The following is a 15104-nucleotide window of genomic DNA, read 5'->3' as shown; positions in this document are numbered from 1 at the left end:
GTAGACATGTGTTGATTTCATGGACCGCTGAAGGTCTCCGGAGACAGAGAGGCCACAGATGGAGATGGAGGTGGAGAGAGAAAGATGTAAACTGAGGGCTGATTTTTCTATTCCAACACAGGCCAAATGGAACGGTGTGGAGAATTGTGGAGTGGAGACAGATATTCCATTCTGAGGGTGGGGAGACCTGGAGACCTTCCAGAGTTGGTCTTCGATTGTGGATGTTGGGAAAATGAATGCCTCTCCGAAATCCCCGGAACAAAAGCGTTAAAGAGTGCATAAAATCTTGATCTCCGACGCCTCCATTTCGAGTGTGAAAATTCCGCCAGGTGCCGCTCACTCAAGTTCCCGTGAAATGGCAGGAGCAGACAAAAAAATCCTGTACTATTTATACATTTACTTACAGGCACATACATACAAAAATCAAATAAACTAACAGAGAAACTCCTTTGTAGTTTCATTGAAATAAAAAGCTTCCTACAATCATATCCAGAGCTTCATTACAGCGTGGGACGATCCTCTTGACTGGTCGGTGGGGTGGGGAAGAAAAGTGCTGTATCGTTCCTCTGAAACCTTCTTCTGTTTTTTTTTTTTTGTATTTTTTCCCAAAATTTAATTTAAAGTGCATGGATGAGGTAAATGGATTTTCTTAGAACCAAAATAAAAAAAGGAAGTCCAAAGTATGTTTCGAGTTTGTGTGTTCTGATCCCGTGGGTTCAGACAGGAACCATCCTGTCTTGCATTTGTTGCATCTGGGACAGCATTCCCTGCGCGCTGTTGAGGATCTTATCCTGATGTGCAGCAGAGGAGATCCCTATCCTTGCCATGTCTCTGTTCCAAAGAAACACAAAGACAGAAGTGATGAGAACATGTTTTATTTGGTCTAATTTGGTTTAATTTTTTTATCCCTCTCTCTTCATTTGCTTTTAACATGAAATCTAAGAACTCGATCCTGGCTGAACATTTGAATGCCAAAGTAGATGTCCTAAATGCTTCGTTGGCATCTACAGGGGTTTTGCACGGAAATCTGACTACTGAACCCATACGTCAGGACCGTGTATCCCTGAGCATTGATTTAAGAGCTGGGTTTCTTTCTCTTGTGTTAGTCAAAAGCACACTCAAAGCCAACATACACACATCACATGTCTCCTAACACCTTGAGAATGCCCAGTTTTTGTTCACGTGACTTACTCTTGTGTCATGTGGACCACAGCCTCTGGAGTGGTGTAGCCAGCGGCGGTAAAGTTGTCTCTGTAACATTCCATGTTGATGGCCTGGAGCCAGTCGGCGACTGATCCCAGGGTAGATGTGAATTCTGGGCTGCTGGGCTCCAGGAGGGTGGTGTTGGGTCTACAAAAAGAGAAAAGACTTACTTAGGAGCCCCAAGAGCTTGGGCTGGCTATGTGTTGCCCACTTTGAACAACGTATGAAAGAACTATAAAATATTTTATAGCTGTGAGCCTCACTTCATTGGAACACGTTTATATAACACTGCAAGTCATGCATGTAACATGCACTTATGTGCCACAGCTAAAAAAGCATTTACAGCAATTTATCACTGGTAAAAAATGAGACTGGAACCAAGGACATGACTTATATGAGAAGTGGCATACCAATTCAGACTGAACTAAGATTTTGAGCTAAGTGGATTTTAAAAGGAGCAATGAACACGCGCTCCTGAAAATAAATTCGATGCTGGAGGTTGGAGAAAGTGTGTGTGTCTATTTTAGGTGCAAGTATGGGTTGGTTTAATAAAATAAGCACCCCCTTGCACTTACTAAGATGAGTACTCTGGGTCACTGTCACCCCAACCTGCTCACATCTGACTGCCCTGTGTGCAAAAATATAAAAAGTTGAGACTACAGCCTATTCAAGTGTCCATTAATCTAGCCAGCATCGGTCAGCAGGACAGCACTCCTCCAGAGCTGCTGGCACGGCCGCTCACGTGGGCAGGGGCGGGGGGGTCAGTCTTGGCTCAAGCCAAGCAAGTGTGGAACGGGACACTACGAGAGTGATTTATAGACATCCAAATTAACAGTCACTGCTGAACAACAGATGCGTCGTCACCCGATCCTGCCCCTCAGCGTTTACTTAGCGTGTCTTCCCTGTGCTGGATTTCATCCTCATTTAGACATGCCACGGTCCGGGCCGAGTACCACGAGAGGTTATGACTGAGACTGGATCCACTCACACTGGCGCAGGAATGTGTAATAACCATCATGCCAATTTCTCATAAATCTCATTTATTTTCCTAACTCTCTCGCTCTGCGCTGCTCCCCCCCATTAAAGACGCTAATATGCCCTGTGGTTTGACCGAGAACTGGCCATCTGTGTTGACGTTTAATGTATTGAATAGTTAGCACTTTACGTTGCAGTGGATTTTAATGCGGTCTGGGAATAAATTCAAGCGGGGTGAGCGATGGAGCTCGAGAATAGATCTGTGCGGTCTAGAAATTGCTATTAAATGAATTGCTGCACATCTGCATTTCACTGTATATATTATGTATAAATAATATGGAAATATAATTTCTAATAACTTCTAAATTTTAAAATACAAATAAAATACATAGGCTACAACATTTAACACACACACACAAATATATATATATATAATAAAAATATATTGTTGGAAATTGCATAAAAAATGCACAAAAATGTAATAATATATTATAAAAAATATAAAAAATATAATGAATAATTTTGTATCATATTTATGTATAAAAAAATGAATGCAACTTCCAAAAAACTGTTTTTGATAACAACTGTTGAAGAAAAAAATTAAATAAAATGGATATGGAAAGACATCAGATAGGGAAAGTGCACCAGAACTGTGACTGGTGCCCTTCAAAAAATAGGAACATGTTTCACCTTGGTTTATGTGAAATGTATTTACTACCTGGCAATCTCTCCTCCCGTCCTTTTCAAGCTGTTGGGGTTGCGGATGAGTTTGTCCAGCATGTTGACAATTTGGCTGAATTTTGGCCTTTCGGCACGCTCTTTCTGCCAGCAATCCAGCATCAGCTGGTGCAAAGAAACTGGACAGTCCATGGGTGGAGGCAGTCTGTAGCCTTCCTCAATTGCCTTTATAACCTGAAACAAAACATCCAAATGGTGTTAAACACAACAGCTGATAATTTATACACTGAAGCTCTGAATCAACCTTGCCCATTCCTTATAAAACACTTACATCCTGGTTACTCATGTCCCAGTATGGCCGTTCTCCATATGACATCACTTCCCACATGACAATGCCGTAACTCCATACGTCAGAGGCAGAGGTGAACTTCCTGTATGTAATGGCTTCGGGGGCGGTCCAGCGAATAGGTATCAATGTGTAATAACCATCATGCCAATTTCTCATAAATCTCATTTATTTTCCTAACTCTCTCGCTCTGCGCTGCTCCCCCCCATTAAAGACGCTAATATGCCCTGTGGTTTGACCGAGAACTGGCCATCTGTGTTGACGTTTAATGTATTGAATAGTTAGCACTTTACGTTGCAGTGGATTTTAATGCGGTCTGGGAATAAATTCAAGCGGGGTGAGCGATGGAGCTCGAGAATAGATCTGTGCGGTCTAGAAATTGCTATTAAATGAATTGCTGCACATCTGCATTTCACTGTATATATTATGTATAAATAATATGGAAATATAATTTCTAATAACTTCTAAATTTTAAAATACAAATAAAATACATAGGCTACAACATTTAACACACACACACAAATATATATATATATAATAAAAATATATTGTTGGAAATTGCATAAAAAATGCACAAAAATGTAATAATATATTATAAAAAATATAAAAAATATAATGAATAATTTTGTATCATATTTATGTATAAAAAAATGAATGCAACTTCCAAAAAACTGTTTTTGATAACAACTGTTGAAGAAAAAAATTAAATAAAATGGATATGGAAAGACATCAGATAGGGAAAGTGCACCAGAACTGTGACTGGTGCCCTTCAAAAAATAGGAACATGTTTCACCTTGGTTTATGTGAAATGTATTTACTACCTGGCAATCTCTCCTCCCGTCCTTTTCAAGCTGTTGGGGTTGCGGATGAGTTTGTCCAGCATGTTGACAATTTGGCTGAATTTTGGCCTTTCGGCACGCTCTTTCTGCCAGCAATCCAGCATCAGCTGGTGCAAAGAAACTGGACAGTCCATGGGTGGAGGCAGTCTGTAGCCTTCCTCAATTGCCTTTATAACCTGAAGCAAAGAAACATCCAAATGGTGTTAAACAACAGCTGAAAATGTATACACTGAAGCTCTGAATCCACTTCATCCAACACTTACATCCTGGTTACTCATGTCCCAGTATGGCCGTTCTCCATATGACATCACTTCCCACATGACAATGCCGTAACTCCATACGTCAGAGGCAGAGGTGAACTTCCTGTATGTAATGGCTTCGGGGGCGGTCCAGCGAATAGGTATCTTGCCTCCCTGTGATTGATAGGTTCCTGTTATTTCCTTTCAAAAGAGATAGCAAACACATGCATGGAGGTTAATCACACACACGCATGCACACACGCACATGCACGCACTAGGCACTCAATGTTGGGGTTAGTTTGCTAATTTCTATAATACTTGAAAAGATACTAGCACTTCATGTAAGCACATGCGGGTTAAATGCTGAAGATATTGGGTTAGAAAGCTTGTGTTAGGGCTGCAAACAAATAATGTGTCAAACTTACCCTAGTAGTGTAAGCAGCATCTGGATCTTCCTCCAAAACCCGAGACATGCCAAAATCAGACACTTTACACACAAGGTTACTGTTAACCAGGATGTTGCGTGCCGCCAAGTCACGGTGAACGTAGCTCATATCAGATAGATACTTCATTCCTGAAGCGATTCCACGCAGGATGCCCACCAGCTGAATTACAGTAAACCGCCCATCGTTCTTCTAAGAAGAAACAACATTTACAGTTAAAAGATGTTTAAGCCAATACAGTACACAAGAGTACTAAATGACCGCTGGGTCAAAAAGATGTGCTTGAAATAAAACACAAACAAAACCCACCCTGAGAAAGGCATCGAGGGATCCGTTCTCCATGTACTCAGTGATGATCATAACTGGCTTACCTGCGCAGACAGAAAAAAAAAAAAAAACTAACATGTAAGCGAAAAAAAAAACAGTAAGGTCATTAATAATGTTACAAAGCAGCACAACTCTTTTTGACACTGAAAATAATAAGAAATGTTATATTAGAGTGCATATTAGAGTGATTTCTGAAAGATTTCTGAGGACTGGAGTAATGGCTGCTGAAAATTCAGCTTTATTATCACAGGAATACATTACATTTTAAAATTAAAATAGAAAAAAAAAGTTAGAAAGTTATTTTTGATCAAATAAATACAGCCTTGATGAGCATAAGAGATGTCTTGAGATGCTAGATCTTTAGCTTATGAATGCATTTGATTTGCTTAATCTTGAGTTTCCAAGTTGGAAATCCAACTTCCATTGTACAGAATACAACATTAAAGCAAGCAGATCTTTTGTAGCTGCATAATAGCACCTGATTGGCTGCAGTTTGTCCTATTTAGAACCAATCAGAGTTTGTAGATCTGGGTCCTGAACCGATTATCTGCTTCAATCATATGTCTTCAAGAGCAAAAACACTGTGAGTGAAAACTCTAAGTGCATCAAAATGTCAAGAAAACTGCAGAGATGTTATGGTGTTTGTCGCCGCATGCACTCAAGGCACTCTGCACACACATTAACACATCTGAATGACACTTCCCAATCAAGCCCTAACGTGTCCGTCTGCTAGCCCCTCCTCTTTTCTCACACTTTCCCGCTCTCTTCCTCTTCGCTCCTATTTGCGAGTGGGATTTCTGTGTGGGTTTGTTTACTGAATGCAGCCGTTGCTGGAGGCTATCAGGGCTGGATTCCCACATTACCTGCCAGTCAGTACCGAGACAAGGCAATGCTATGGCAACGCAGTCCTCTCTCATGGAGCCAAAAGGAAGGAGCGCAGGGGCTTCACAAAAGAGGACAATGGCACACGCACACACATACCTACACAGAGCTGCTTACAAACGCATACGCACAACCACGCTTCACCTCAGAGGAATCATTTCAGTGTTCTAGTGGTGCCTTCATTATGCAAATACAATCTTGTATTTAATGCCAGCGCATAAAAGACTGCGCCCACCAAGTCCGTCTGTGAATGCTTTCTGCGTAGACGGCTGGCATCCTGCTTCTCTCCGGCTCTCTGAGGCTTAGGGGCATTTTGTCTTTATTTATTTAGGACAATTTCTACATCATTAGTAATTTATTTAACAGGTTTAATTGGCCCGGTTGGAGGCATAGGCTACAAGAGGGCTGCCATTGTCTGTTTGTAATAACAGTTATCCTGAAGACACTACTTCTGCCATGCTGAGGATTATGGGAGAAGGGCTGCTAATAACAAACAGCACTCCAACGCTTCAAACTAAGCCAGCCATGAGACGCCAGTCCAGTGAAAGGAAAAGTTCTGATCACAATGGTATCATACATTTTCTTAATTTTATCTCATAATCCTAAAAAAAAAAAAATTAAAATAGTCCAATGCAGTTTGGACCAGTTAATGTGCATGCACATTGCCAACAAACTCATCAAAAATGGCAAATGGCAAACTTAAAGGCGTACTTTCATTCGTAGAATCGCCATTTTTATTTTTCATGTATTTTTCCACGAGTGGTGTCTCTCCTGCTACTTATGTCTCTGTCTTTGCTCTCTGTTTCACTCCTGTTCACTTTCTCTCTCTGTAACCCATCTGTTGGCATTGTCTTCACTAATACATCAGAGAGGATGGGGATTTGCCAGGGCTGTCTGGAGAAAAGATGTGACTCGGTGGGATTGTGGGATTGTTACGTGTCTGCAGAAGCCCCTGCATATGAATGCAGCTCTCTCCATGCAGTCTACCAAAACAAACTAAAAAAAAAAAAAACATCTTTATCTTCGTGTTTCTCTAGAGCTCCCAAGCTGCCAGACAGCACAAGAGCCATCAGTGTCAGAAGACTCTAAGGGTGTTCTTCAGTCCAGCTGTCAAATGCAAAGCCATCTAATGCAAATCACTGCTCCATGCTCACACACACACACACACATATTTGTTGTGCACGGTGAGGTCTGGCCACAACTACACCCTGGAAGTTTCTTAAACACACATATGAGAGAGTCAACTTTCAATCAATAACAAGTTATTAAAAGGTTTGATGTCAGGTCTGCCAGTCGGCCAAGATTCCGTTCTGGTAGTGGGAAGGGTGCATTACAAAAGACAGGGTTGATTTAATCAAATTAAGGAATGGAGAGTGCGTCATTTCTTCAGCATGGTTCCAAAATGCATTTAAGATGCAAAGAGGAGGAAGGCTTCAACAGTAAAAAAAAATTAGAAGCAAAGTGGTCCAATTTTTAATAAAAGGCTTTTGATGGTTAAAAGTCAAAGCAAAAGTCAAAAACCTAAAGAAATGAAAACCATCAGCTCTACAGCAGAGCTTCAATGGGTGGCCAAATAAGCTGGCAACACAGCAAACAATACTTTTCTTAGTATTTTTGTCTTGTTTTCCAGTAAAAATATGTAAACATACTTTTAGGTGCTAGGCATACAAAAAAAGGTATGTAAAAAGCATAATTGCATAAAACTTTAAAAAGTTTATTATTTTAAAAAAAGTTAAAATTATTCTTTATTTATTTTTAAGTTAATAAAAGTATTAATATGAATAATAAAGTCCTATTTCTTGTTTTAAAGTATAAATCCTTCCAATTTAATGAGGTTCATGCTCAAAACAAGAAAAAAAACCAATAAAAATTAGTATTTAATTTAATTAAACAAACTTTAACAAAACTCATCATGCATCACTTTGTAAAAAAATACTTTTCATGAAAGATGGCTGTAGACAGTGAAGCACACAGCTTGAATTGTGAGATCAACAGGGTCACGATTTGCAAATGATATGCAAAACCAGAACAAATCAGTTTGAAAGGATGTGGTCACAGTAAACGAATAGCTTGTTCACATTAAAAACACTCAAAAGACTCACATTTAGTGACGACTCCCTCCAGTCGGATGATATTGGGGTGGTCAAATTGGCCCATGATGCTGGCCTCACTCAGAAAGTCTCGCCTTTGCTTGTCGGTGTATCCTGCTTTGAGGGTTTTTATGGCTACGCAGATCTCGCGCTTTCCAGGCATCTTGAGACGACCGCTGCACACCTCCCCGAATTCTCCTTTAAATGGAAAAATCAGGCTTGAATCAGAGATGTCTGTGGTACATAATGACCCATGAGATATCTCTGGAACGGTGGGCTAACATTTCACTGTAACAGTTGTGGTCTAGCTACACTCAGTCTGAGGCAGACGAAAAGGAAACAGCAGGTCGTTTGCTCACCAATGCCGATGACCTTTTCGATCTTGATGCAGGAGGCATCGATTTCTTTAGCGAATTCACGGACTGCTTGGTTGGGGTCCTCATAGGTGAAGGGGTCCACATAGATTCGAACCCCTGTGGAGAGACAGAGAGAGGTGCCTACATGTTAGGAGGTTGAGAGAAGAGCAGGGGAGGATAGCTGGCAGACAGACAAAATGATGAATATACAACATCTGTTTTCCATTCTCCTCTCTCTCTTGTTGGCTTCTGCCTCTCCTCTACCACATTGAGAACATACAAACTTCGCTTCTTATATACAACTTTAACTTGGATGATCAATACATATTTGAGAATGTGTCATAGTGTATATGTATTTACATGGCTGCAGCATTACCTGGATGTAAATGCCTCTCCTCATCAGAATCCTGTTTGGCTTTGCTGTATTTGCTTCTCCTGTTAACAAAAAGATGAGAGGGATTATAATTCACATGAAAGAAAAATCACAAATGAGATCTCTTCAATGTCTCATTTTTTTTAACAAGAATGAGATTCTTTGAGATTTAACAATGTCAAAAAAAAAAATATATATATTTTTGGATACCAAAGTGTGCAATTTAAAAGTCAGATGGGTAAAGTAACTTTTTTGCATTAATTTTTGCATAAATTATTTGACTTTTAACTATTAGTAAAACACATCCTAAAACAGGCTGTTCACCTTCAAGGTTTGTGATGAATGTTTTGTGTCAAAAAAATAAATAAATCAGACACTTAAATGGGAATAAATAAATAAACACATGCATACATACATACATAAATTCTACAAAACATACACAAAGACTAACTGGCATGTGTGAGACACGGTGGGCCGGCACATGAAGGACCATCCTGTTCCAAGTCATTGAAGCAGGTCAAAGTTTTGAATAACCTTTTAACCTTTTCTTTAAAAGTGGGGCTGTAAAAATCTGTAAAGCTAATAAAGCTGCACAGAGAGAGAGATTACACCATCAAAGTAGAAAAAAGGTCTGTTCATGAACCAAGTCCATTGGCCTTTCATCTGAAATCATTTAGAGATTGACAGATAAAGAACCAACAGGAATGAGGTAAAGAGAATGATAGATGAGTAAACACAAACTCATCAAGTGGCCAAAATGGCAACAAAATCCCATTTGAAACCACTCAACCCCCTCCCCTAAAAACATCTCTCCCCGTCTGTCCACAATGATATAAAGGAGCTAGTATGCACCACCTTCAAAGTTCCCATTTCACCCAATCACCTGCTGACCCCTTAGGGCCAACCACTGACCCCTTGGCATGGGCGCAGGGAGCTGAGGAGAAGCAATGGAACGGATAACAACCCCACCCAGGAAGCTGCCCTAACCCAAGACTCCCTGCTGGGGATGGGGTCACCTGCCTGTATATAGAGAGGGGGGGCTCTGCCAGGAATGCACAACTGCTGTTATTGTTTTTCTAGTGCGTTCTGGCGTTGACAAAGGCCTCCAAGGTTCGGGGCTAGTGAAGGAAGAAAAGGTTAGAGGGAGGGAAAGGGGCATATCCACAGGTAGAACAGGAGGAAAGGGCCAGGCTTTAACGCCTGAGCGCTCCACAGAAGCTGGAAATAGCTCTGCCTGCAGGGGGCCATGCCTTCGTGGGAAGAGGCCCTGCCATCAGCCCGAACGGTCGGTACACGTTTATTTTAGGAACAAGGAGATTATCAGGTGAGCTATCCAAGTACCGAAGCGAGGAACCCACGGCTTTGTGCAAGGCTGTAACCTGCCTCCTCGCCTCCATGATCGAGCGGTTGGTGTCCCTTCAAGGTAGAGAAGAACGGGCCAAAGGTGAGAGCTACTTGGGATGTGTAGTCTTGTCTCCTGTTGAAGGGCTCCACTGAGGAAGTGCTTAATGGCTGCTTGGCCAAAACAAAAGCCCCATTCATTAGCTTGGATTGTTATTTTCACCCTGAATGAGGGAGATGCTTCTCTTCAGGGACTTTGAGGACGCGGAGATGATTATCTCAGCTGATAATAATACAATGTCAACCACTGTAAGAATAGACACTCTCACCCTGGTCTTGGGAAACTACGATCAGACACAATAGGAGGAGGCCTTATGAAAGGGAAATGTAGCTGATGATAACCATAGTGGAGTAAGAGTGTAACTGGGAGAGAGTTTGGCAAGGAAAAGTTGTTTGATTAAGGCAAAGCAACCATGACGTTTTGCCCGTGGGAGTATGACAGCCGCTCTGATTGAGTACAGTACAGAGACGTACATGTATGCGCACATACGCCGTCCTGCCGTGCTTCTCGGCTCCCTTGGGAATGGTACGTGTTCCCTACGGATTTCGACACACACGGCACAGAGACACGTAGCAGCACAGCGGAGACTAATCAGGCAGAGCTGCCAGTGGCCTGTCACAATACCACTAGCTACACCACAGGGAAAAAGAGAGCGAGAGAGCAGGAAAGAGGAGGAAGTGCCATGAGAACCAGACTGATGGACAGGTAGAGAGAGGGGAAGACAGCAGGAGCACAACAGATTGACTGATATAGGATGACAGACAGGGTGAGGGAGAGGTGACGGAGATGCCCACAGGGACAAGTGGAGAGATGGAGGAATGCTTCCAGATTCAGAAAGTATCTGTGACACGACTTACACCCAGTTGGGCCTGGTGGCTTACCTGCGGCTGATGATGAAGACTCCAATGAAGATGAGCAACAGAATCACACTGCCAATCACAGACACCAACAGCACGGTGGAGTTGGCACCATCTCCGATGATGGGAGAAGGAACTGAAAGGAGAAACAAGATTAAAGTTTATCTCAAATGTGTAATTCTCATTTAAAGCATCAGATTAATCTTGTCAGCCATTTTGAATTCTTATTGAAGAGCCTGGTTTCATTAATGAGGAGCAAATCCTGTTTTTTTTAAGTTGCTGAAATGACCTAGTATCAAAGCTCCAAAACATTCCACTCATTACAGAGTTACTTTAAAGTGCTTTTAAAAATATTTTTTTAGTCAGCAAACAAAGAAACTTGGCAAGAAAAAGGAAAACATACACAAAGGCTATAATTACGTTACTTTAGAGAAATAGTTTCCGGATGAATGGCTGATCCACCCTAAAACTCAACACTAGTCTCTAATTGTGGGAACAAAGACTTGACATTTGTCGGTTCAGTAACACGCACATGGAAACCTACCTGAATTGGTCATGAACTCGAAGGGGGCGCTGAAGTCTCCATAGCCAGCAGCAGTGCGGGCACGCACATGAAACACGTAGGAGGTGAGCGGGCTCAGGCCTTTGATCTCAGCATTTCGTGACGAGGTCTTCATTATGCGATAGCTGCGCTCGTTTTGATCCTGATTGGATGAGAGAAACAGGAAATGTTGAACCAACTTGTGGGATTGGTCATTAGGATTGTTTTATTTGGAATCAAACACTGATAAAACAAAACGGAAGAGGGATTTGTTTAATGTCTGACACAGAAACTACAGCCAGGCTTTTGTAGGGAAAACCGCAGCCTCGTTGTACAAAAACAAGGTTGCCATCTTTGTTTTCGCTCGCTCCCTTGGGTTTAACCTGAATTTGCTTGTTCAAAATTCCCCTGTTTCATCACTAGATCCAAACCACTTAAACAATGTCGAGTTTGAACCAAAACAAGCAAAGAACTAAGTTTAATTTTTTTCCCCAATGTCCCCTAATGTTTGGCTTGTAATTGTTGGATCGAGAAACAAGAACCTTTGTGTCTTGGTCTTGTGTGTGTGTCAGAGTGTGTTTGCAATGGAAAACCTCACAGTGTAAGGGAAAAGAATCTGACCACTTCTGCAATCTGTAATCAGTCAGCCAGAGGAAGACACAGCAGGAGCAGAGAGAGAAGAATGCTGTTATCCTCTCTGTATCCCAACGGCCTGCATGTCCATCCACCCCATGCTGTTCTGACCCGCCGGTTCACCAGACTCCTGCTGCGAGTGTGAGAGAGTCTGGTCTGGCCATGAACTAAAATGCAGCTCTCTCGTTTTGATGTACCTGACATGTCAAAGACTTAAGTGAAGGCTTCACCTTGATTGCTACATCTTAATCTGCAGTTTCGAAGAAGCATCTCTCCCATTTGGAGTTCCTAACAAGTAAATTATGTCACTAGGCCTAATCCTGAACTACATTTTCCAAAGTGCATCCCTCATCCCATGCTGTCAGGATGAGAAACCTCACGAAACACATGCAAAACTGAATGTTTCCAACCAGCATGGTCATTCTGGTGAAGCAGGTTGACCAAGCTGGTTAAGAAGCCTTGTGGGGCTGCGCACCCACATCCAAAACACAACATATGCTGGTGACCAGCTATGCTAGTCTTTTCAGCATGGATAATCTCATCGGGAAAATTTTGGAAACTACTTTCCCATGAATCTTCTCACCTTCTCGTAGTACTTGACCTCGTACTCAAGAATGACTCCGTTGGGTCTCTCAGGCTGTTGCCATGCCAAAGACACAGCGTGTCTGGTGATGTCCTTGGCCTGGATGGTGGTAACTGGAGAGGGAGCTGGAGAAGGAGAAAAACACAAAGAGAAAAAGCTTAATATTGCTAGAGCACCCCAAACGCCCAGTTGTTTCAAAGAAACATTAACATGTTAGTGCAATAAATCAATGAGGAGGTATGATATTGGAGATATTTGAATTGTCATACTGAGAAAACCTGAAAAACAACTAAACACTGGAAGCTACGCAGGTTAGCATCTGAAAATGTAGTGATTACAGCTTCGTAACTCCCAGAAAAAATGTTGAATCACCAAAGTGAAGTGCCCATTATATCATCATTCAAGATCCAATATGAGAATTACTCAAGTGCTTCTGATTTTTTTCTTTCTCTAATAATTTCACTTTGCTACTACAGAAGGTCCATTGATGCAGTCATCTAGGGAGCACATGCTTATCTGTAATCTTTAGGGTTTTTATCAATGACACTCTACAGCTGCCAAAGGGGAAGCCAGACCATGAAATGATCCTGGCTCAATTCTTCAGTGCAGATGAAAATTATGATTATAAACAGATGACTGTTTAATAGTTATATTTGCTTGATTATTACATTTCCTGACAAAAATCAAGAAAACTTGCTGCTACACAGTTCCAAAGCTTTTCTGAGTGGCTGCATAGGCAACAATAGGTGGTTACTGGGGTGTTAAAACCACTCACGCAGTTGCTAGGGGGAGCTTGGTGGTTGCAAGAACAATCTCAGGTGCTTTCTAGGGTGTTCTGAGTTTTTTTTTTAAGTGTTACTGTGCAGCTGGTATGGTGTTCTGGGTGGTGGCTAGAAATAGTAAAAATATTTATACTGATATGAACTTTAGCAAGCACCAATTCTTCAGTGCTGTTGGGCAATACCTGCTCAGAGTCCCAAAGAACAGACGGTCAGGAGTGAAAGTCTGTTTGAAGAGTGTACAGACAGGTGTGATGGGTATTACAGTCAGAGTTCACCAAGACAATGATGGTGAGAAAGACCTTTGAAAGACCCCACTCCTGGGGGCCCTACACACAAAATCCCCAAAGCCAGACAAAAAGACACTTCCTGTCTCACGCTTTCTCAAGAACCCGAAATTAAACACCTTGTAAAAGTTAATAGTCCACTCAGCGCAAACAAATGTGAGCAGCCAACAAATGCACATATGCGCAATTTAACCCGACACACGGTTTAATGTCATAAAAATTCATTCTGACAGACACAGACAAGGAGTAATTAGAAATGTCTCTGTGGTGATGTAAGACAGAGCACTTTCACAGACGGGAAGCTGATTACCGACTCCTCACGCTTTCTCAAGAACCCGAAATTAAACACCTTGTAAAAGTTAATAGTCCACTCAGCGCAAACAAATGTGAGCAGCCAACAAATGCACATATGCGCAATTTAACCCGACACATGGTTTAATGTCATAAAAATTCATTCCGACAGACACAGACAAGGAGTAATTAGAAATGTCTCTGTGGTGATGTAAGACAGAGCACTTTCACAGACGGGAAGCTGATTACCGACTTGATGACTATGTTCTGTATCAGACTGTGGTGACAAATTCAACACATCAGCCTGTGACCAGATCACATGACGACATCAGCCTGGTATTTAATGAAGTCATAATAGTGGGAATATCATTTTCAACAATAATTTGTGAACATAAACCACACACTTACCCGCTTGGTTGGTGGTAACCATCACAGAAACCGCCTGTTCTGGTCCGGGACTCTGCTTGGAGACCCCACTGACTGCCCAGATCTCAAAGGTGTAGTTGGTGTGAGCCTGCAGGTCGTTTATGGATACCCGGGTGGTGCGTAGGCCCAGCTGCTGAGGGGAAAAATGGATGCCTTTGCCGCAGGGCTGACAGTGCTGACCGTCAGAACTGCACAGCTTGCAAATGACGTTGTAAGCGAGGTCCTGCCTGCCACCGGAGGATGCTGGAGCAGTCCACTCCAGATTCACAGAGGTCTCGTTCACATTGGAAATAAGGTGCTGAGGAGCAGATGGGGGCTCTATGAAAAGACAATTTTGGAAAAAGAAACACAGTTTAGATACACTATGACAAAATATGCACATGATTTATGTTTCATTTCCGCTACAGTGATGTCTGGAAGTTTTGGAACAAACAAAACAGGATTATGACTGTGGCAGAGATTGATCTCAAAATACACCCTTGGCAAGGGAATCTTCAATGGCAAAAAAATACACACACACCCACACACACAAACACCCTTTTATTGCCACTGCA

At 41.9% G+C, this 15104-nt stretch overlaps 1 protein-coding gene across 2 annotated transcripts in view; it reads right to left on the bottom strand.

The window, feature by feature from the left end:
- Positions 1-598: 598 nt before the first annotated feature.
- The window catches only part of epha4a (eph receptor A4a), a 39767-nt gene continuing 25261 nt past the window's right edge, over positions 599-15104 (bottom strand). Inside the window, exons 5-17 of one of the 2 annotated variants that reach the window (XM_016509999.1) lie at positions 14533-14868; positions 12768-12892; positions 11555-11714; positions 11035-11146; positions 8755-8813; positions 8382-8495; positions 8035-8220; positions 5033-5094; positions 4706-4915; positions 4305-4481; positions 4024-4217; positions 1192-1350; positions 599-831 (exon numbers count right to left, since the gene is read on the bottom strand). In XM_016509999.1, the coding sequence (XP_016365485.1) occupies positions 717-831; positions 1192-1350; positions 4024-4217; positions 4305-4481; positions 4706-4915; positions 5033-5094; positions 8035-8220; positions 8382-8495; positions 8755-8813; positions 11035-11146; positions 11555-11714; positions 12768-12892; positions 14533-14868 (2009 nt within the window). In that variant the 3' untranslated portion in view covers positions 599-716. The remainder of the gene's footprint in view (positions 832-1191; positions 1351-4023; positions 4218-4304; positions 4482-4705; positions 4916-5032; positions 5095-8034; positions 8221-8381; positions 8496-8754; positions 8814-11034; positions 11147-11554; positions 11715-12767; positions 12893-14532; positions 14869-15104) is intronic. The other variant, XM_016510000.1, reaches the window with a different exon arrangement.

Source organism: Sinocyclocheilus rhinocerous, unplaced genomic scaffold (assembly GCF_001515625.1).
Source record: "Sinocyclocheilus rhinocerous isolate Xijiao unplaced genomic scaffold, SAMN03320098_v1.1 scaffold444, whole genome shotgun sequence".
Taxonomy (NCBI): Eukaryota; Metazoa; Chordata; class Actinopteri; order Cypriniformes; family Cyprinidae; genus Sinocyclocheilus; species Sinocyclocheilus rhinocerous.
Note: the sequence above shows the minus strand (reverse complement) of the source record. Positions and strands in the feature narration are given on the sequence as shown.